Source organism: Balaenoptera musculus, chromosome 6 (genome assembly GCF_009873245.2).
Source record: "Balaenoptera musculus isolate JJ_BM4_2016_0621 chromosome 6, mBalMus1.pri.v3, whole genome shotgun sequence".
In the NCBI taxonomy this organism is placed as follows: Eukaryota; Metazoa; Chordata; class Mammalia; order Artiodactyla; family Balaenopteridae; genus Balaenoptera; species Balaenoptera musculus.
Window position 1 is genome coordinate 8,137,121 of NC_045790.1, and position 22,871 is coordinate 8,159,991.

Genomic DNA, 22,871 nt, shown 5'->3' on the forward strand with positions numbered 1-22,871 from the left:
TACTGAAAATTTCAAAGGCATCTTTCTTCCCCGAAACCTCAATGCCATACAAATATTACCTAATTTGTCCTATTTGAAGGAAAATTATTGGCATGATTAGAAGGTTTTACTGAAGGAAGAAGTAGACAGAATCAGAAAAATGAGCACAAAAATCCAGAGAGGTCAATGAGAAAATTCAGGGTTAGAAAATTTTTTCTTTTAACTCCAAAATGTTCCATTCACCTGATCAGTAACAATTGTGACCATGTAGCTTTCTCTATCTGGCTTCAAATATACTTTCACTAGAAGATCATTGTAATTCAAATCCATTCAGTGCTGCTTCACTTTTGTAAATTGTTAGTTAAGTAGTGTACCCTGCACCTATTTTAATGATATAGCACATTGATAACATTTTCACTTATTTAAAGCCACGTTTACTGACAGATCCTTAGCATCAAAAAAATTCTAAAAGGCAATTTTCACACATCCAAAAGCTTGAAGAAGTAACTGACACAGCTTAAACCCTGGCTAGTTCTGAATTTTCCAAATTAAGGTCACAGAATTGAAAAACTGCATACTTAAAAAAAAAGTTGGTAGAAATACATTTTAATGGTGAAGAAAATACACTCAAGGTCACAATATGCCAATTCAATCTTTGCTGTAATTTTCAAGACCCAATCAGGCTGGTTATCACTGGATTTTTGCCTGCACTTTTCTTAAGGGAATGGTGAAAACTTTATTGCAAAAGATGGTAAAGTTATCAGTGACAAGAAAATCAGGGGGTCAACAGAGGTAAAAGAGGAGGGAGTTGTCTAAATAGAAGTGAGAATCAGTTATGTGTGGGAATCTAAACTGACTTATACAATTTCTAAAGACCCTCAAAATAAGAAAAGGAGACAAATTTAAAAGAAAAAAATCAAAAAAGGAAAAGAATCAGCCAAAGAGGTGAGACACAGCCATTTTGATGGGGGGCGGGGGGGGCGTCTAACTACACAATGAGGTCATCCTATCTCCCGGAAGTGACACGTAATCACCTGCTTTGCACTAGCTCCGCCCCTTCCCTCACAGGTCCCGCCCCTCCGCCAGCAGCCGGGAGGGTGTTAGGGGGCGTTTCTCCAGGAGGAAAGCTGTGAGCTGCGACGCTGAGGAAGGGGACCCCAAAACGTCTGGCACTGCCCCCTCCAGGGATCACTTTGGACCGCCTCACTCGGCCCAGCGGGATTCAGAAACGCCGAGGGGTCAACCTGATGGGTTTCGGGGTCAACGGAAGAGGGGAAGGGGAGCCCTGGCGGGGTGAACCCCCCGGTCCCCCGCCCAGCAGCTGAGGCACAGGAGGGCGGCCATCTTGGCCGGGAGGGTAGGGCTGGGGAGCTGCGGGCGCCGTGCGATTGGGGGGCTCGCCCGGAAGTGACGCCAACTACCCGGAAGCGGAGGGGGTTCCCTGGCCCACTCCCCCCTCGTTCGTTTGCTCCCCCGCTTCCTCCCCGCCCCCCTTCCTCTCCATTCGTTTCCCCCCCCTTTCCCTGCCTTCTCCCCCCCCCCCACCCGTCCCTCCCCCCCCAACCTCCGGAGCTGGGAAGAGAGTCAAGATGGCGGCGAAATCCGATGGCGGTGGCGTGGGGGTGGGCTTCGCCCAGCTGCACAACCTGGACGAGGCGGTGGGCAGCGGCGGCGAGGAGGACGGGGAGCCCGGGGGAGGCGGCTGCGGCGGCGGCGGCGACGGCAGCGAGCCCGGCGAGAGCAGCTCGCTGCACATCTGCCACTGCTGCAACACTTCCTCGTGCTACTGGGGCTGCCGCTCCGCCTGCCTGCGCTCCCTCCTGGGCAAGACGCCGCGCCGCAGCGCCGCCGCCGCCGACGGGGGGGACCAGCCGCTGCAGCCGCCCGCGGCCGCCGGCCGCCACCCCCCGACGCCCTCGGCCGAGCGGCCGCAGCCGCCGCAGGTGGAGCGGCCGTGGCTCGACTGCCTGTGGATCGTGCTGGCGCTGCTAGTCTTCTTCGGGGACGTGGGCACCGACCTGTGGCTTGCCCTCGACTACTACCGCAAGGGGGACTACGGCTACTTCGGGCTGACCCTCTTCTTCGTGCTGGTGCCGTCCCTGTTGGTGCAGAGCCTGAGCTTCCGCTGGTTCGTGCAGGACTACACGGGCGGCGGGCTGGGCGCCGTGGAGGGGCTCAGCAGCCGGGGCCCCCCCATGATGGGGGCCGTCTACGGCCATGGCGCGGGGGTCCCGGCCACGCCGGGGGCGCAGCGCCTCTGCCGCCTCTCCGTGTGGATCTGGCTGTCGGTCATCCACCTGCTGCAGATGGGGCAGGTGTGGAGGTAAGAGCACTGCGGGGGTGGGGGCGGGGGCGGGGGCCTGGCCAGCTGGCCCTGCAGAGGGCCCCGCGGGCGAGGCCGGAGCCCTCCGGAGTGCGCACCGCCCTCGAGTGGCCCCGCAGGTGGGCCCCTTGGACGGGCCTGGCACGGGGTCTTGAAGGAGGGCTTTGCCACGCACTTTCCCTGGCGTCTCAAAAAGACCATCGTGCGGTCTGGATCCCTGGCCACGCCTTTTGGCCCGGGGAGGCCCAAGTCCCGCTGTTTGTCTTCATCCCTGGTTTGCACTTAGCGGAGACCCTGCCTCATCCTCCCTCCCCTCTGTCTCTGTAGATCTCTATATTCCCGTGGTCCCTTGCCCCTGTATCCCAAGGTAACCAGCCGCTAGCGCTTTTTATCTGCACCCTAGCTCGCCTCCTGGGGGAACCTTCCTTCTTCCAGCCGGTTTGCACTCGGTTTTGTGCCCCGGTGAGACATCTTCCCCTCTTTCCCCGTCTTCTCTCCGCAGTGGCCTGTGTGGGGCTCTGTGCAACCCCCCTGGCTGCCTCTCCTTTCAGCGCTCCTTTATTCCACGCCCCCTCCCCCCTTCCTGCGACCCCCATCCCCTGCAAAGGACTCCAAAGCGCTGCTCTCCTTGAAGGAAAAATGACTTTTTTGCTGGATTAGACGTGCCCTTTTCTTAGTGACAGGTAAAATTGTATAATATGTGATAAGTGTAAGCGTTTGTTTTTAACTCTCACCTCCAGAAAATCACTTAGCCACCTGGACATCTCTTCTGGAGGAACGTTGTTTTTGGTAGCCAGGCCAGTGCGCAGGTGATTTATGTTTACACAAGCCCCAAGCTTAGCCCTGGGGCTCTTTCCCTTCTTGTAAATTTCCCATGTGCCAGGTGAATCCCTCAAAAACCACTTGCAGATTTTTTTTTTTTTAAATAGCTTAACTGGCTAAACTAAGGAAATGATTCCATTAAAACGTTGGTAAATCTGTGCCCTCCAACTTAAATCAGCTTGAGTGTATTCTGCAAACAGTGAGTTGTGGGTGAGCGTTTGCAAGAAAAAAAATCTTACTGAAGAGAAATTATTTAGAGCTCCTCAGGTACGTTGCTTCTGTGAGAAGACATTTTGCCTACACTGCTCAGGCACCTATTCCTAGTAGGAGATTTTAGGTGCTCAGAATTTCAGTTTACTGGTATGTACTCAGGTTAACTGAAATAAAGTTCAGCGTGTTTTGAATTGTTTGTCTAGGTTTCTGTTCAGAATTTTAAATAAAAACATTTCAGAAAGCATGGGGATGAATTAAGTCGAATCACGAAAGAGCATGCAAGAACTTTGTCTTGCAGAATTTACATGCAAATTCAGGATAGGGGACATGTGAGTGGTTCTTGATTTTCCTGGTCCTCTCAGGGTTGTTTACTGGTGTTCCTAGATTGAACCAAGCAACCTTTTTTCCTAGCTCTGTTTGTCTGCAGATAATTTATTTCCTGCTGATAGGTTTATAAGAAGAGAGGGACTAAAATAGAAAAAAAGATGATTGATTAACTTTTAGCGATTATGAGCCTAATATGGGGTCAAGGAAAATTTTGACATATGTTTTGAATTTGAAATCTAAATCTAAAAACTCCCCAATCCATACTGAATCAAAGATAGTTGTGTTTAACATGGGGGATACCTTTTTTTGGTTTCTTGCAGGTTGGTAAGATGCAAAGATATGAAGGGAGAGGGACAAAAAGTATGGGGAGAGATTTTGAAATAGTAGTAAAATTTAACAGCATCTAATTAATAAGTAGGCTTGTACCGAAAGTCACCTATCTCTCCATGTTAGACGTCGAGATGTGGGCAATCAAAACCTTGGTGTCAGGTTAAAATTCCTGAGAGAATTGTTTCTAATGTAATCCATCCTAGATATTTATTAGTAGTAAGCTTTTGGGACATACTGAAATTGGAGTTCTGTTTCACAAATTTTTTAGGCAGAATAATCCCCTGCCATTGACCTAAACCTTAATTGTATTTGGCAAAGTAGTAGAAGTCCCGGTTGTGGACAAACTGAAAAGTACATTTTAAATATGAATTTAGCTTTTATAATTGTTTAAAACAGGGTAGTGTTATTTTTCCAGATTTTTATTGAACTTTCAGAGTCTGTAGTGGTAAATATAATATATATATATTTTGAAAAGATGCTTGTGATTTTACTATGTCTAAATTTTTTGGTCCTTTTTCAAGATTAGAATATATGTCTAAATATTTTATAAAGTTAAGGTGTTAAAAGACATGCTAATTCATCTAAGTTATTTATTCCAACGTACTATACTTCAAAAGAAATATTTACTGAGGAAGGATTTTATTTTTTTCCAGTAAGCTTGTTTTACTTGAGATACTCCAGGAGCAGGGTCTGCTCTTTAACACCTGCTAGGCATGTGGCTTGCATGGAAACCATTCATAAGTAAAAGCTTTGGGGAAAGGTGTTTATTCTTTTCTTGTTTTAATCTCTTGGCAGACTTGTCAGTGGGTATAAACATACATCATCTCAGTTTTTTCTGCAGATCTTTTGGGGTTACAGTTTGTTCCCTTAATCATATTTGCTACTTAAATTTTATTTCATGTGGTCATGTGACATAAAGGTTAAGGTCTAAGAATTTGATTTGGGCCACATTTCTAAGAAAAGATGTTGGTGAAGTATGTTGTCAAAACTGACAGCGTTAAACCCTGAAGCGTGTCTTTTCATATGCTTTTTTTTTTTAAATGTAAGATTATTCGACTCACGTGAACAAAAGCACAGTGCTTATTTAAGAAAAATTAGTTTCTCTTGACATTAAGGTGGTAAATTTCTATGCATGTTGCCTTTCCTATCAAGATGGAAAATACTTGACATCTGTTTCACCAAATGACTTCACAGAATGTAAGAAAATAGTTTTGACTGGGCCAGAACTGGAGCATGGAAGAGTAGTTGCCTGTAGGATGATTTGGTTTCATAAACCTTGTTTTGCAGAGCACTACTGTGTGATTAAGGTCTGTTTAATGCATGCTTTACCTTCCCTAATTAATTACTTAACGTGGAACTTACTGTCTACCTTTATGTGCTCTGTTTTTCAGGTGCTTTTCCCAGGGATAGCGGGTCTATGAGTCACCCATACCAGGAATAGGGGTCGCACCAGGCTTCAGTTTAGTACAGTGTGTTGTTATTAGAAAGTGAGATCATTTTCTTGGAGGATTAGAGCTTAGAAACAGGTTTTCATATTGCATTATTGTGTGTAAGTTTTTTCCTTAAGTGTATCGGCTTTTCTTTGCTTCTCTGCTACTTTTAGGGGGTGCTTAGTGTGTTGGCAGCTCACTGCAGTCAAGAAGCAAGTTCTTTGACTAAAATTTCATGTAATGTCTTGATGTTACAACCGAATCATTAATCTCCCTTTTTATGTATTTATTTTTATGGGTATGTTTTAAAGATTTAAAAATTTTAATTAAGATTAAAATCTGAATTTTATTGCCATTTTTAAAGTGAACGTCAGCTGTTCTTTATCTTGGGAGATGAGGTGGAGGAGAGGGTTGCCTTCAAGTGAGAGGAAGGAAGCGGTGTTTCACCTGCCATAATGGGGTCATCAGTCTGTAAACAATCTAAAGCTTTGTTTTAGCATTCTTTCCATTTCAACACTTTGATGTAATATAGGGACACAGCTCTCTCTAATCAGCAGCAAATGTTGCTGGGCTGGTGAAGATGCTTTTTAAACTTATCTCCCCCCCACCCTCCCTCAGTGTAGGGATACTTGGAAAATTATGGGGCTTTGTTCTTATTGAATATTTTAGAATAGCGGTTCTTAACTCTGGCTGAGACTAGAACCTACTACAGCTTAAAAAATGCCTGAGCATTGCTGGACCTGCTGAGGAAGAATCCCAGGGTGGGACCCAAGCAGTCTTATTTTTAGAAGCTCCACAGGTGATCAGATGGGCAGCCAGGCTTGAGAAGCACTTTTAGAATTGGGTTTCAGGCTTATTCCATTTAGAGATTGTTATTGGGTTTGTGTTCTTAATAAATAGGATGGAACAGTCGGGAATGGAATGCTTTGGTATTGTGAAGCTTGGTTCCTGGACAACACCATAACAAAACGACTTTACCTTGGAAACATGAGTGTCTAAATACAGTACTTGGGGCTGTCTCAAGTGTATGCACTTATAGTACTCAGTGTTTTATTCTTTGAGCCTAAGTATGGATCTTATTCTAAAAGGATTCCTAAATTCAAAGCGTTCTTCAATAAATGTAGCTCACTTCTCTGCCTTTTATGTGATTCAAACAGCACGTTTATGATTGTGTTGCACGTAAAAGGGAAATTAATTTTGAAATGATTCTCTTAAGTAGGCTTGAGGTAAACAACGCGATTACAAGAGATGTTGGACTAAGTGATCTGTAATGTCCCTCTAGCTCTAAGATGTTGTGATTTAGGAATGGAAATGTTACCTTTCAAATAAGTAAATTCACTCGTGGGGCCAGGATACCAGTCCTAGTCACGATAAAAGATTGTATATGTGTATTTGTGTGTGTGTGTCTGTGTGTGTAGGAGACTTTATATAGTATCGGCTTATTACTGGATGGGAATCTCTATATTGTAAAAATCTTTTTTTTTTTTTCCCATTTTGGTCCGTATGTTTAATGGAATTCTGGTTCAAAAGAAACTCAGTGGGATTTTTTTGAGGGGAAACTTGAGGAAAATTGTTCGGAGAAAAGTAATTTGTTTGAGTAGTCAAAACCTTTCAAGATTCAAAAGAAAAATGTTGAGAAAAATGTTCCTCTGTCACGAAGTGAATGTGCCATAGTGTCAGTAATTAGATCAATGTGCGACTGGCAGAGGAATTAAGCAAATAGGTGTTGACGCAGAGTAAAGAGAGAGATTGACAGGTTTGTGGGAATTCAGTAGACAGTAAAGGTGGCATTCCTAACCAGTGAAGGAAAAAAAGATTATTTATCAAATGGTATTGAGGCAATTGACTACGCAATTGGGGGAAAAATAGCTCTCTACCTTACATAAACAAAAATTCTAAAAGAATTAAAAGTGTAAACATGAAATATTAAATTATAAAAACACTAGAAGAAAATGTAGGATAATAATTTTATAATCGTGAAAAGGGCAAGATGCTTTGATACCATCAAGGAAAAAAGGGACAAATTTAACAACATAAAGTCTCTAGTTACTCCCTTCCTCCTCCCCCTACCTGAAAAATCGTGGAAATACATGATGAGTTGTAAGGGTAGAAGAGTTATATTTAGGCAACGAACTACTTACCTAAAGGAGAGCGAGTGTGAAGAAAGCATCTCTGAAGATTATTTCTCATTTTTGAGTGAACAGAAACAGTAAAAACTTGACATCTATGGTGAATTTTCAAGGGAAGGTGATGAAAAAATGGCACACTTTGAGTAAAATTACAAACAGTGCTGAAGGATAGTATTTCCAGAATGATCTAGAAACAAAACACCAAATTTGTATTGCAGAAGGCTAGCATTCCAGAAACCTAGTAGGCACATGTCAGAAATCATGAACAGTTCATTTCTGCCTTTTAACATCATTCGCTTTGCTTTTACAAACTTTATCCCTAAGGCCAATTAGTTAGCGTTATGTAATGGATAAATTCTGGAGAGTTGGAAAGATTAGGTGGGATACAAAAAGAAAGAAACTGTCTCAATTGTTGCTATTTTCATCATGGGTTGGTTTGATTTACAGTGTGCTTTCTGCAAACAAGATTGTGGTTAAAACTTTACTCCTTGTGATACTCTGTTTACCTAGTTTCCAGTCAGAAATTGTGCATTTCAAAGAATTAATTTTTTTAAAATCATGAAAATATAGCCTCGTTTAAGAAGTTCACTGACTTTTGTTTTTTGCCGAAAGACAATCCACTATTTACCACTACTGGAGATACTCAAAAAAACAAAACAAAACAAAACAAAAACAAAGAAAAACACCACAGGACACAGCAATAGTATAAAGGGAACATTGGAGTTAAGAAATCAGGTTTATCATTCTGCGAGTTCAAAAAAACTCTGGCCTCCATTTCCTCATATTTATCAAATAAGGTGTTAAATTGATTGATCTTTCAGACCCCTCAATTTTAGAAAGTCTATTATGCTATAGGTATTAGCATTCCGAAGTTTTAAACAAGGAATTTCAGACTCTAGTTTGAACAATTAAAATATTAAAAAATGTGGATTTCTCAGAAACTGCTTTGAAGTCCTATCATGTATTATTTTGACTTATTAATATAAAAAATTTTCATTACTTGTAATCACTTTGCTACCTATAGAGGCATTATGTATATATCGTTAGCTAATGTTAAAATTTATAGCAGATAAGACTTCCTGAGAAACTTGTTATCCTGGTTTATTAGCTACTTTTGGGAACTTGCAATTTCAGCTAAAATTACGTTAAGGTGTCCTTTTATAATCCTATGTTTAAAATTTTTTACTGTTAGGTTAAGCTAAAGCAATGCATATATCTAACATATTTTGGAGGTTTTTCTGAGTCGTTTACCTAGATTAATTTCTAATTGGGGAGGAACCTCAAAATCTCCCACTGCAATTTATCATTTGATATGTATTCTCTAACTTTGAAAAGTTAATGTTTGTAAAATTTTTTTTTTTTTAATGATAGCTTTCTTGTCAGTTGTGAGCTGTTTTAGGAAATGATTCTAAGTGAGCTTTCTTTGTGTTTTGTATTTTATTAGATTAAGGTATAGGTACTTTTTTGGTTTAAGTTGAATTTGGGGAAAAGACGTGATTTGCTTGAAGGATTCAGTGAATATTATTATGACAAGAACACATTTGTACATAAAATTCAGCTTTAGATTTTTCTTTTCTGTATGTCTAATGTGGGTAAACCTTGGTATATTGCATTACTGTATTTTAATATACTTTAAAACAAATGACAGTATCCTAAGGTATTTTGCATATTGCTAACAAAAAGTGTCTTTACGTGTATATTGCTTTTATCCTGAAATATCAAGCAAGTGGTTTTAAAAATAACTTTTGTATGCAATATTTTGGTCTTTTTTCTTTTTAATTGTGAGAAAGCTATTTCTGTTTTATATTGGTCATTAATATACAGAGTATGGATTATATGTCCATCAAATCATTTCTAGGAAGAAATTTAAATATTCAGTTCACAGAAAGGTAAACATATCAGTTTTCTTCACAGCACCCTGGGAAGGGAGGAAGAGTTGATAGTTATTGTTTACCCTGGCCAGATGCTCTCAAAGAATCATAGGTACATGGAGTAGAAAGTTTCTCTTTCACCATTATGTCCGCTTTTTGATTCTCTCTTAAACATACTGTACACATGAAGAAAGATGGCAAAGGTGAGGAAGACACCAAATTCATGGCTTGGAAAGCCTGGTGATAAAATAGAGGTGGCAGGAAATTAGGAACCCAGGCCTTTCCAGACAGCAGATGCTTTCTGCTTTCTTTCTTTGGCTGTGTTTCTTAGAGTGGTCAGAGAACCTCTTGTATTAGGATAGGCCTGGGGCTTGTCAGAATGCAGATTTGTGGGTCTACTATGGGCTTAAAGAATCAGAACCTCAGGGAGTTGGACCAGGGAATGTGTATTTTTGCTGTCTTTATTATGGAAACTTTTAAGCATACAGGGAGATAGAGGAGTATATTGAACGCCCATTACCAACTACCTGGATTCTGTAATTAACATAGATAGCTTTATGTGTGTTTAACACGTATCATGAGGTTGCACCTCTCCATACTTTGCCTCAAATACTAAATAGTTAGACTAATTCTGCATAGCTATAATACTATTATCCCATCTTAGAAAATTAATGGTAATCCCATAATTATTCCATAATTCAAGAAAATCATCTAATAGTTGTTTCATGTTCAGATTTGCTCATTTGTCGCCAACAATGTCTTTTATAGGTTTTCTCCCTCCCAACACGGATTAATCAAAATTGCTTAATCAGCATTGCTTTTATGTTTCTTTAACGCTAGAACAATTCTTAAATTTTTCTTTTCTTCATGATGTTAACTTTTGCAGAGTCTGGGCCACTTCTCTTGTATGTTCCATATTTTGGATTGCCTGATTGTTTCCTCCAAGTTTCATCTGCCCTCTGTATTCCGGGTAAACTTGAAGGTGCTTCTAGGGGCTTGATTATATTCAGACTACATACTGTTGTCAGAAGTACTGCTTTCCACTTCATATTTGCATCATATCACAGTATAACCTGATTCGTCTCACTGTTCGTGATGCTAAGTTTTATCTCTTGGTTAGGGTTCTGACTGCCAGATTCTTCTGTATAAAGGTACATTTTCCCCTTTGCAGTCAGTAAGTAACTTGTGGAGTAAGACTTTTGGCAAGGTGTTAAGGCCTATTTCCTGACAACCTTTTACCTAATAGTTTTAGTGGCCATTGAGAATCCTTGCCTGAATCAATTATGAATTGCTGGTGGGAGGTGGGATTTGTATTTTAAACAAGCTCCCTAGTCGTTCTTAGGTCTCTAAAGTTGGAGAGCCATTGCTGTACTGGAATCAGGACCTGAGAGTTAAAGAAAAAAATTCTGTCCTGAAGAAGTTACTATGAATCTAGGCACTGGTGGGTTTTCAACTGGTTGTCAGTAGACAGAGTTTAAACTTCATGTTAGTTTTGGAGGAACAAATTTGAAATATGTCTCATGTGTTCTCTGTATGTAATGGCAATAACCTGACATAAGGGCTAATATAACAGGTTAGAGTGTATGACTCAAAGGAGAGTGGAGGATGCATAGAAATTACTAAGGTGGAAAGGAAACTATATTAGAAATTCTTTTTTTTACAAATGTCTCGTTTAAATTTTTGTAAGTTTTTTTTGTGCCCATTTTCAGATGAAGAAATGGGTTTAGAGAGGTTAAGTAATCTGATAAGTCACTGGTAACTGGTGGAGGAAAGTTTTGAAGCCAGATCTCACTGCCGGCAAAATACATGCAGTTTTCTCTATCTCTTGTAAGGATCCGGAGCCTCTTCTCACTAATTACTTTGCTTTACTTTGGGACTTTGCTGTCTTGGCTTATTGAAAGTGGAGGAATGATATTCTTGAACCACTGGGGCCTCTTGATGTACACGCTGAGGTTCTTTGAGACCTCTGATTTCAACTCTAGTGTATTAAACTCTGCAGACAAGATGCACCCATATGTTGAGTCTCTGTTTACCTGTTGGAAATACCAAGAGTAGTAGCTCTTTCCTTAAGGTTATAAAGCAGTTGTTTTCAAACTTGACTGTGCTTTGGGGTCACCTGAGGAGTCAGATATTTGGGTTCTACCATAAGAGATTATGATCCAGTAGGTCTGGGATGGGCCTTAGAATCTATTTTAAAAAGCCTGTGTTTTCAGAAAGATCCCCAAGCAGTGCACAGACAGGGATGAGAACCACATTTCTATAGGCTGATTTCTACCAATATTTACAGCGGTAGTTCTCAGGGAGAAGGAGTTTATATTAGAATCACTTGGGAATTTTTTTGTGTGTGTGTGTGAACTTGAGCACTAGGCGTATCAGATATAGAGGGGTGGAATGAATAAAGGAAGCGCTGATGATGATCTTAATGGAACACCAGTATTTAAACAGTCTCTGATTGGACCTTACTTTTAGCTGGAATGGTTGGTGAAAGTGTGTATTAATCAAATGGCAGCTATATTTGCCATATACTATGGCATATGGGTTATACTTAAGGTTTAGAATACTGTAAAGGCATTTTACATTAAAACTGTACAGCATATAATTGAATATTCCTTTTGATTCAGAAGCTTCTTTGGAAGTTTGAAGTACTTCAAGGTCATTATTAACACAAATGATCACTGTTGGTGCTCTAAAAGTGCCAGGTTAGAGGCATTTCATTATGTTGGGAAAATTGATATTCAGTGCAGAGTGAATTTCATTTCTCAAATTTTCAGAAATGTTATATTTGTTAAAATTGGTGCCAAGGATAGGATTCCTAAAAAGAGACTGGTGAATGAAAGGGGAGAAGTGTCCTAATAGGTATTAAATAAGTGTCATTAGAGACAGGAATGAAGGAAGCAGAGAAGAAAAATGACCTAACTACATTTTGCTTGATGGATTCACGGGGAGGAATAGCTAGGGGAGGGGTTGGGAAGGGGTTTTACAGTCTTTACTCTTCCCTGCTGTAAGATATTTAGTACAGTGGATCAACAGGGACCCCTAAAATCTACACACACCAAAATAGCATCCTTTGAGCTCCATCTAGGAATGTACTGTGGCAGTGGTGAGAAAACCCAGGCTCCTTGTAACTGGGAAGCTCAAGGTCAGAACTTCTAGGAGAGATAACAGCTGGCAGAGAGGGACACAGGATGTATGGGCAGGCACACCGTATACTGGGTTGGATCCTCTGTGGTTCTGGATAAAAATGAACAGAACTCCATATCTCTCATTTTGCTTGGTTATAAGGAACGCAGCTTTTGAGTAGTAAACTAAATAGTAGTTATAAATAGCCCTGTTATAATAGTAGTTATAAATAGCCCTGTATGTTTAGGATGCTGCCATTTTGCCTTCTGTAAGGCAGTTTTCATTAAAGCTGACTCTGAAGGAAAAGATATGCATTCCAAGAGAGGAATTATGTATTCAAAATTTAAGCAATCTCAAATGGCTTTGCTTAGACCTAGTGCGTGATGGCGCGTTTTGGGGTTGGAAGAAAAGAGAAGCTACATGAAGGAAGGACTTTTTACTCTGTTCACAAATTAAACAAAAGTTATCAAAACGAAGCTGAAGTTGAAAGCAATTACATTGTAAATTTGGAAAAATAGAGAATTACAACATGTTTATAGCATTTGTGGACCGTATTTGTGGTTTCCACTATTTGATAGGGACCACATAATTTTTCGGTAGTTTTCAAGATGTAGTCTAGGATTAAATGAGATGGTATTTGTCAGGCATGTTACAAGATTTTGAATAGGGCCCTGTGAGATTGGAATGTGTCATTCTGTCTATTTGTTTGGCATCTGCAGTTCACTCTCTCAATTCGTGGTATAATCTATATCTACCATAATGTGATATTCCTGAAAACCCTCTCATTCTGTAAAATCACACAGTAAAAACAACAGGGCTGTGGGAAAAATAGGATTAAGGCTAGACTACTTAAAGCCATGTGACTTTGTAACCAGAACACTAACAAAAACAATGACAATCCAAATAAAAATATTAGCACCGTAGTATCGGGGACATTTGCACTCAGCTTCATATCCAGATGGTTCAAGGCCTTATTTTATCCTGGGACATGTTTTTCCTTCTTTGATATGTAGATCCTTGTAGGTATTAGCTTCTACTGGAGGCCATTTTCACCAAAATTAAAGCTCTGGTCCAGGGTTTAGCCTTCATGTGTGCCCCCGCATCACTAGGTAGAGGAAAGCATAAGGAATATGGAAGACACTAAACCAGCCACCACTGCTCGTACCAAAGGAAGGTATTTTGGTAAGATTCTCACCGGTTTTCTTATTCTTGTTTTTTCCTAAGTCTTTATTATTTGTGAAAAATCTTGCCCTTGATATTTTCAAAACATTAACATGCTGGGAAGAATCACTTAAAAACCAAAACTATTTCCCCATTATACTATTGTCATTCTCATTTTGCCAGTCATGTGTGAAACAATCCATGTTACAGGAGCATGCATTGTGGCATAACTGACATGTTTTTGAATCTGTGATGGTGTCAAGATGCAGCTCTTGGAGTTGTCAAGGTTCTATTGTTTTGCGAAGTTCTACTTTTGGAGATAGTACAGCATTTCGAGGTTAAGTGAAAGTTATTCTTCTCATGCTTTGTTGGCCTTTATATACGATAAAGAAGTGAAGAGGGGCTGTTTCAATCCACTTTTAAATTTCTGCTTCTGTAACATAGTCATTGGATGGAATGAGCTAATGTCTCAATGCCACATCAGCCCTTGAACTACATATATGGAGCAGGACTGGCTTTAAATTTCGGCTCATTTGAAATGTAGTTATAGTGAGGCTTTAAATTAAAATTCATCTGAGTGTACAGTAAATGGAAAAAAAGCAGCAGTAGCCAGTTGTCAAGGAAAAAGCTGATGGGTAGAACAAACAGACGGCTTTCAGCCATATAAACAATCTGTTTTCATAGGGCTGTTTTGTTTTGTTTTGTTTTAGGATTGGGAAAATGTCCACATTAAGTCGAAGTTAGTTAAATGTGAAAGGCAGCAAATATACAATGTGTATGTGTGTTTTTCTTCACTAACTGTAATAAACATTTCAGTGGCTTAACACAAGAGGTGGCTTGTCTTCTGTGGGTGGTCCTGGCTGATCATGGCTTTAGCATCCTTTAGGGACTCAGCGCCCTCAGCATTCAGCCAGAGAGAGGAGAGAGAATATGGAGAAAGCATAGCTGCTGCTTAAAAGCCCTGGCTTGAAGTGACTCACATCACTGGTGCTATCATCCCACAGGGAGGACAGCCCTGTGACTACGCCCACATAAAGGGAAGCCGGGGAATGTGGTCCTGCCCAGGGAACAGCTTTGTACTACAGAAGAGGGAGCTTGTGTTTTGTTGACTAGAGACTGAGGAAGAAACAATTCTCTACTTAGATCAGGTATTCTCCAGATTAGATTAAGGGAGGGAGGGGGTGTGTGTGTGTGTGTGTGTGTATAATGTAAATTGCTATTGATTGGAGCATAAAAGAGACAATTCCTTTTAAAACTTTGATTTATATTTTAATTTAATATTTTAGGATTTGCTAGCCATGTCAGGTGTCTCATTTTACTTTTTTTTAAAAAAAATCTTTATTGGAGTATAATTGCTTTACAGTGTTGTGTTAGTTTCTGCTGTACAACAAAGTGAATCAGCTTATATGTATACATATATCCCCATATCTCCTCCCTCTTGAGCCTCCCTCCCACCCTCCCTATCCCACCCCTCTAGGTCGTTACAAAGCATCGAACTGATCTCCCTGTGCTATGCAGCTGCTTCCCACTAGCCATTCATTTTACTCTTAAAAATGTCAAAACTGTTCTTAGCCTGAGTGTCATACGAGCACAGGTCAACCCTATTTTAACTGGTCAGGTAAAACAAGTAACTCTATTTAAATTAGCTTTTAAAAGTAACAACTACGTTTAATAATTTTAAGTGTGATCTGTGCCAAATATACTAAATTAAAATATAATGAAATGGTACAACTAGAGTTTTGAATCGTTTTTCTTCAGATGAAATTTCATTGAGGTAAAAATGGCCTTCATAGACTAAATAAAAATTACTGTAGCCTTGTCAGTGTTTCAAGTCTTAAAAGAAATAGTTCATCTGGTTTAGGACAGTTTGGGATCTTGACATGTGCTCACAGAGGTTGTAACTTTAACAAAACTGTGTCCCATACTTAGGGAACTTGTTGGCTTCTATTCCCCAAATAACTGCCCCCAAAAATCACTCCTTGTTTTTTGTCTTTTAATTGTACAGGCCACCAAATAAATACGTGTGCAAAATTCATACCTAAATTTGGAGATTTACACTAAAACTTTGTTAGTAAAACTGATTGGATTCTATTTCTTTTGTGTGTTAATAATCACTAGGAATGGATTAAAATTATCTAAAAATTCCTTATAAAGGTGTTAAAGCATCTAAATATGATTTAAAGTAAAACTGAAACTAAAATGTGTTCATCAAAACACGTCGATATGTTTTATAAGTTCTTCTAGCAATCATAAAATATTAAAAAATAGAGACCTGTTAGTCTAGTAGTGAAGGTTTAACGGTCAACTGTTTTAAGATGCTTGTTCTGTTAATTCCAAATATGACTTAGGTTACATTTTCTGGTATTCTTAATTGGCTTTTAAAAAGTAGGTTACTAAAGCATTAAAATAATAAATATACGTATTTATTTAGAGGCTATTTAATAATTAAAGTTTCTCTACATAATATTACCACCAGTTGAGACTGTACCAGGGTCTAGATGAGGATCCTTTTTTTTTTCTTACAAAGCCAAAATCTGTGACCTGTATGGCTAGTACATAATTAATATCTTCTCAGACTATTGTGCTTGAGAGATAAAACAGCAAATTATAATTAGAATAAAAATCAGACACTGAAACCTTTAATAGGAGCTGTATGGTATTACAGGTCAAATACACACTACTTGAGATAAAATTTTTTGCCTGGTTGATCTTATTAATATAATTTTAATACTTTTAGTGTGTTTACTTATATTATCTGGTGCTGGCTTAGTCTTTCACTCCCAATATTGCATCTGTTGTATCCAGACAACATTGCCCAGACTGCAAGCAGACGTGACTCCCCAGTGTCATAAGAAGCCACTGGGTGACCCTGTCTGAGCTTGATCAAAATAACTACTGTTACGTCCAGGGATTCCAGAACGTAATACTGCTGCAGATGTTAAAATGCTTACACTGTGTTTAGAAACTTATTCATAAGCCTTTTCAGTTTTCAATTCATAAGCCCACTTGGGTGGATGCTCCAAAATCGTACTTAGTGACATTGTAGTAATATTAATCGACACAGATTGTAGGACTTCTCAAGACCAAAGAAAAAATGAATTGCTAAACTTCACGATAGTTACTCTTGGTTGACATAGATACAATCTTAAATAATAGTGTTTAAAAAATCCAACAGGGACTTCCCTGGTGGCGCAGTGGTTAAGAATCCACCTGCCAATGCAGGGGACACAGGTTTGATCCCTGGTCTGGGAAGATCCCACATGCCATGGAGCAACTAAGCCCGTGCGCCACAACTACTGAGCCTGTGCTCTGGAGCTCACGAGCCACAGCTACTGAAGCCTGCGTGCCTAGAGCCCGAGCTCTGCAGCAACAGAAGCCACCACAATGAGAAGCCCTCACGCCGCAACGAAGAGTAGCCCCCACTCGCCGCAACAAGAGAAAGCCTGCGTGCAGCAGTGAAGACCCAAAACAGCCAAAAAATATAAAATAAGATAAATCATTTATATAAAAAAAAATACAAAAAAAATTCCAACAAATAATACTTCACACTAATTAAGATGGCTCCTAACTACATCTGAAACTAGCATGATATTGTAAACCAACTATACTTCAATTAAAAAAAAATGGCTCTTATCAAAAAACCTGAAAATAACAAGTATCGGTGAGGATGTGGAGAAATTGGGACCCTTGTGCACTGTTGCTGGTAATGCAAAATTATGTAGCCATCATGGAAACCGAACGGTGGTTTCTCAAAAAATTGAATATAGAATTACATATGATCCAGCAATTCCACTTCTGGGCGTCTACCCTGAAGAACTGAAAACAGGAGCTTGAAGAAATATTTGTATAACATGTTCATAGCAGCATGATTCATAGTAGCCAAAAGGTGGAAGCAACCCTACTGTCCACAGATGGATGAGTAGATAAAATGTAGCACGTATGTGTAATGGAATATTATTCAGCCTTTATAAAGGATGGATATTCTAACACATGATACAGCATTGGATGAGCCTTGGTGACATTATGCTAAGTGACATAAGCTGGTTAAAAAAAAAAAGGACAAATACTGTATGATTCTACTTTTATGAGGTAACTAGAGTAGCTACACTCACAGAGACAGAAAGAATGGTGGTTGCCAGGCCCTGGGGGGAGGGGGAATGGGAAGTTAGGTAGTTTCAGTTTGGTAAGATGAAGAGTTCTGTGAATGGATGGTGGTGATGGCTGCACAACAGTGTGAATGGACTTCATGCCTCTGAATTGTACCCTGAAAAAATGGTTAAGATATTAAGTTTATGTCATGTGCATTTTATCAAATTTAGAAAAAAATCAGCAACCCTCAGATAGTTTCATTTCTTCATAGTGCTACTCACTGATTAACACAGAAAACAAATGAACAAACAAAATCTTTTCTCTTCCTTGCCCAGTACTGTTGTCAATTTAAAAAGCAGAAGTAATATTAGTTTATGTCCCCACAGCCAATCCATTTGGATCAAGGTGTACCTCTTTTTTTTTTAGTATTTTTTTTTTATTTTTTATTTACTTTTGGCTGCATTGGGTCTTCGTTGCTGCACACGGGCTTTCTCTAGTTGTGTTGAGCGGGGGCTACTCTTTGTTGTGGTGCATGGGCTTCTCATTGTGGTGGCTTCTCTTGTTGCGGAGCATGGGCTCTAGGCACGTGGGCTCAGTAGTTGTGGCTCACGGGCTCTAGAGCGCAGGCTCAGTAGTTGTGGTGCACGGGCCCAGCTGCTCCGCGGCATGTGGGATCTTCCCAGGCCAGGGCTCGAACCCGTGTCCCCTGTATTGGCAGGCGAATTCCCAACCACTGCGCCACCAGGGAAGCCCCAAGGCATACCTCTTACCAGTGTTCTAGCCACACTGTGCAGGTGGGCACCGGCTTCAACTGTGTTACCTAAAAATAATATTTTAAAATTGGTCCCTTCCACTTCTGCAGCACAGTGTGACCGTTGTCCGGTAAAAAGTTAATGCCCGTGTTGGTCTTCACAGTGATACTCATAGTCTCAGATTTGAAAATGAGGACCCAAGTGCTTTTAAATCTGAAATGACTCCAATAAAGGATGGGTAGGTAGTATTTTAAATCAAAAGAGAGCTCTTCCAAGTTCTCTCTCCTACAGCCTGACCTGTGGTGATGAGGCACTGCCTGTAAGGAGGGCCAGAGAAGCCCAGGCCTTCAGAGCATGCCTTTTGGAGGCCAGGTGCTGGGTCTCAAGCCTGCCCCGGACCAGCTGTTAACTGGTTACCATTATTTAACCACTCTGTTCTTGGGTTTCCTCACAGGTAAGATGGGACTTATTTTGGGTAGAAAGATCAGGAACAGCTTTGTGGAGGAGGATATTACTACCTTACAGGGTTGTTTTGAGAATTAAGACTTAATACATGTAAAGTCTGAGAATAAAGCTTTGATACACTTACTTACTAAATGTTAGATATTAACAGCTTTTTCTACCTGGCTCAGAGTATTGAAAATTGTACCAGGCATTGATAAGGTTCTACCTGGCCAAATTTTCTTTCTTTATTTAACTGTTATCCAACCCTCTTTCTACACGTAGAAAGAAATGTGCCTTGCTTAGGTGTTCAAAGTAAATCCTCCAAATAAAAATGTGATATTGTTAAAGCAGTTAGAACTGTGTATCTATTAAATGATTGTAAGTGAAATGATTGTAAGTTCTCATTGTAAGTGAAACCAGGGAGAAAACTATAGTCACTTTGTAATTTATTTACATATTGATAAATGCTTGAATAAAAAGTGGATTGTCCATGTTCAAAAATACATTAGGTAGGCAGTCTTTTGAAACAGTCTTGTCTAAACGTCAAAACATATTATCTAGCACCAAAAAAATCTAAAATGTTTATATGAGCTTTTTTAAGGAAAAAAATGTTATTATGAAATATGCATGTATAAACTTTTGATGGATAAAGAGTTTACCACCCTTTAGTTGATAAGGAAAATATTACGTATACATGGTGTAACTATGCAACAATTCTTTAAAATCCCCTCAGTAAAGAAAGATGTTAACCAGCCATTTTACACCCTTTCCAAACAACATTGACAGATCTTAGTTCGGTGAACCTGTCAGCAGATCAGAGACCTTCAGTGGTCCCTGTTTGTTCACAGAATGTACCCCAAAGTTCTAAACCCGAAGTGCGACGTCCATGGTTCCAGAAGACTTTTCTAACCACATATTTCATTACCTCATTGCTCCACTGTCCCATTTTCATAATGAAACATTCTTACAGCACGAGTTCAGCCAAACTGTTCTCATGCTCTTTATTGTTTGTCTCCGTGCAACCTTGTCTCTGTTGCAACCTTGGAAGCAGCCTTAGCAACCTGGGGAGACGTTTGCTGGTGACCGTTTCCCAGGGTCTGGTTGCTTCAGGCGGTGGTTTTAATCTCTTGCCTGGGAAATGTTACACAAACTGGAAGTATGTAGAGGTTATTTTAGTCTGTTTTCTATGTGTGGTAGCTAAAGTCCAGGTGGGAATTGGTAGATTAATAATCAGTTACTTGCTTTTCATAAAGGAGGCATCCGTCAGCTTGTAGTCCGGCTGTTAACCTTAGATGTGTCTCCTCTAGCTAGATGCCTGTTCTGTGGGCGACTGGACTCCTGTAGGCTCAGGCAGGACCAAAAGCAGTCAAAAACTGGAGAATTAAAGAGCAGAGGAAGAGTTCACTTGGTACTTTAGCAACTGTCTGTAAGTGCTTTGTCTCACTCCTATTTACAGCCAAAATTACAGTAAAACTAGAAGTTTTTTGTTTGATCCAAGCTCCTCTCCCATTTCTTATTTTTTTCTAACCTCTCAGATGTTTGTACTTAAAAACTTGGTATTTTTTAAAGTGATTTCTCCATGGTTGGGATATCTTGTATCCTTTTTTTCTCAACTTTAATATGTGTGTATAACAAGTTCCTTTTTGATTGGAATTCAGGTTGTACTCTTCCCTAACTGCCTGATGACCACCTGAAGCCACATAAGTAAGACTATTTAATGAAGTAATCCATTTTTAATATACTAATTTGGGGGGCCCATTTGTAATTTTCAAAGTTTCATAATATTATATTATTAATCCTTGAGGTTGTTACAGGTTGATTGATCCCAGAGCTGATAAACTTTTGAAAGATTAGACTAGAGGAGGCTAATTCATTGTTGAGCATGTGAAATTACTGATTTGACTGGAATACATATCTGTGGTCTGTTTTTGATAATTTTGCCTGTAATGATGTTCATTAGGACAACCTGTCCCTCTATAGGATGGTTCCCTACTACTTCTGCCTGTTGGTTGGAAGACCTGGCTTCCACCTGGCCTCTATGGCTCGGTACCCTGCTCTCTGTGCCTTAGTCAGCTCTCGCCTCTGTTACAAAACCAAGTGTGATGGGATCAGTTCTGTGTAGCTTACAGTTAAGTAGGACCTCAGACTTCAGGCTTTCTATGTCAGAGAGGCCTCAGTTGGGCAGTACCTTGGAGTGTACATTAGCCCATTGTGTTAGTTCCTCCTAAGGCTGCTGTGACAAAGTGTCACCAGTGGGGTGGCTTAAAACAACAGAAATTTATTCTCAACAGTTCTGGAGACTACAAGTCTGAAACCAAGGTGCCAGAAGGGCCGTGGTCCCTCTGAGACCCTGGCTAGAATCCTTCCTTGCCCCTTCCTAGCTTCTGGTGGTGGCTCTCAGTCTGTGGCATTCCTTGGCTTGCAGCTGCATAACTTCGTTATCTAACGCTGTTGTCGCATGGCGTCCTTCTCTCTCTGTCTCTGTCTAAATTTTCCTTTTCTTATAAGGATACCAGTCGTATTGGACTAAGGCCCAGCCTACTCTAGTATGACTCTATCTTCACTTACTACCTCTGCAACTACCCTGTTTCCAAATAAGGTCACATTCTGAGATACTGAGGTTAGTTAGGACTTCACATGTTTTTTTTGGGAGACACAGTTCAACCCGTAACATCCATGATTTTTTCTTTAACATAGTAGGTTTGGAAATTCTCTTTCGTGGTTGACCCAGTGTCACTCTGACTAAAAATGAAGGCAGTTTGACTGGGTATAGTAACCCTTCAAACAAGGAAATTATGTGTTTGTGAAAATATGCTGTAACGAAGATTATGAAAAAGGTAAAACTACAGCTTTGCCATGGGATAAGCGAGGGTCTTTGAGCTGGACTGTTCTGTGTGATGTTATACATTCTGTTCCACCTCACGTCACACTGTAACAAATGGAAATACCGTGGGGCTTCCTTATGCATCACTTTAACCCTGCAGATAACGCATTTTTCTCAGCTCCGTAGTGCCATAGGCTTAGGTTTTGGAACAGATCGCTGAGTTCTCAGAGCCTTGGTTTGCCCCTCAGTGGAGTGAGAACTCTACCTCCAAGGCAGGGTTTTCAAGGTTTGGATGAGTCGCTGTTGGCGTAGCGTCTGGCACACATGGCGTGCTCGCTCTGTGGGACTTGCCCTCTCCCCCTCTCCATCTTCTCACAGTCTTGGCCACGGTGAAAGTGGCTGTCAGTGGAGCAGCTGGAGTCCATCACACTGCCAGCAGTAACATCTTGCTGCCAGTGGTGCCAGACTTTGCCCAGCGTTGAAATGTCTAAGAATAGTAACCAGGAAGGCGGCCAGAGGAGGTCTCTCACTCTGATCTAGAGGCTTTGCGGGGGTTTTCTTTCAGAGGGCTGCTCGTGCTTTATTAAGGTGCACTGATTGCTGTGGGTCTGAGTGCCAGCGGTGCAGTGCTGTGGGTGCCTCAAGTGGACCTCATCTGCCTTCTCACCCAGATTTTTCAGTAGTCCTTGGATTTTGGGGTGGCGGGGAGCACTGTGGGGCAGTATCTTAATGCTTCAGAAAACAGTTTAATATGAAATTTAGCTTGACATAATTTTTTAAGAAGTATATATATTTATTTTAGAAATAAAGGGACATTGTAATAAAGACACCAGTTTACCAGTATATTTGAACCATTTTTTGCCCTTTGAAGCATCAGTAACATGCTTAAGTGTTCTTTGGAGGGGAATTTATTCTTGACATAGTAAATATGTTCGATCCTCACTTATCTGTTATGTTAGGCCATTTACTCAGCTCACCCGCAGTTTCTGATTCTGTAAATTGGAAGTGATAGTACCTATTATACCAACCTTAAAATGATTATAAGCATCAAAACAGG

General features: G+C 40.4%; 1 protein-coding gene across 1 annotated transcript in view; it reads left to right on the plus strand.

Moving 5' to 3' along the window:
* Positions 1–1,087: 1,087 nt before the first annotated feature.
* XKR6 (XK related 6) overlaps positions 1,088–22,871 on the plus strand; it is a 274,089-nt gene continuing 252,305 nt past the window's right edge. Inside the window, exon 1 of the mRNA XM_036856799.1 lies at positions 1,088–2,302. Coding sequence (XP_036712694.1) covers positions 1,569–2,302 — 734 coding nt within the window. The 5' untranslated portion in view covers positions 1,088–1,568. The remainder of the gene's footprint in view (positions 2,303–22,871) is intronic.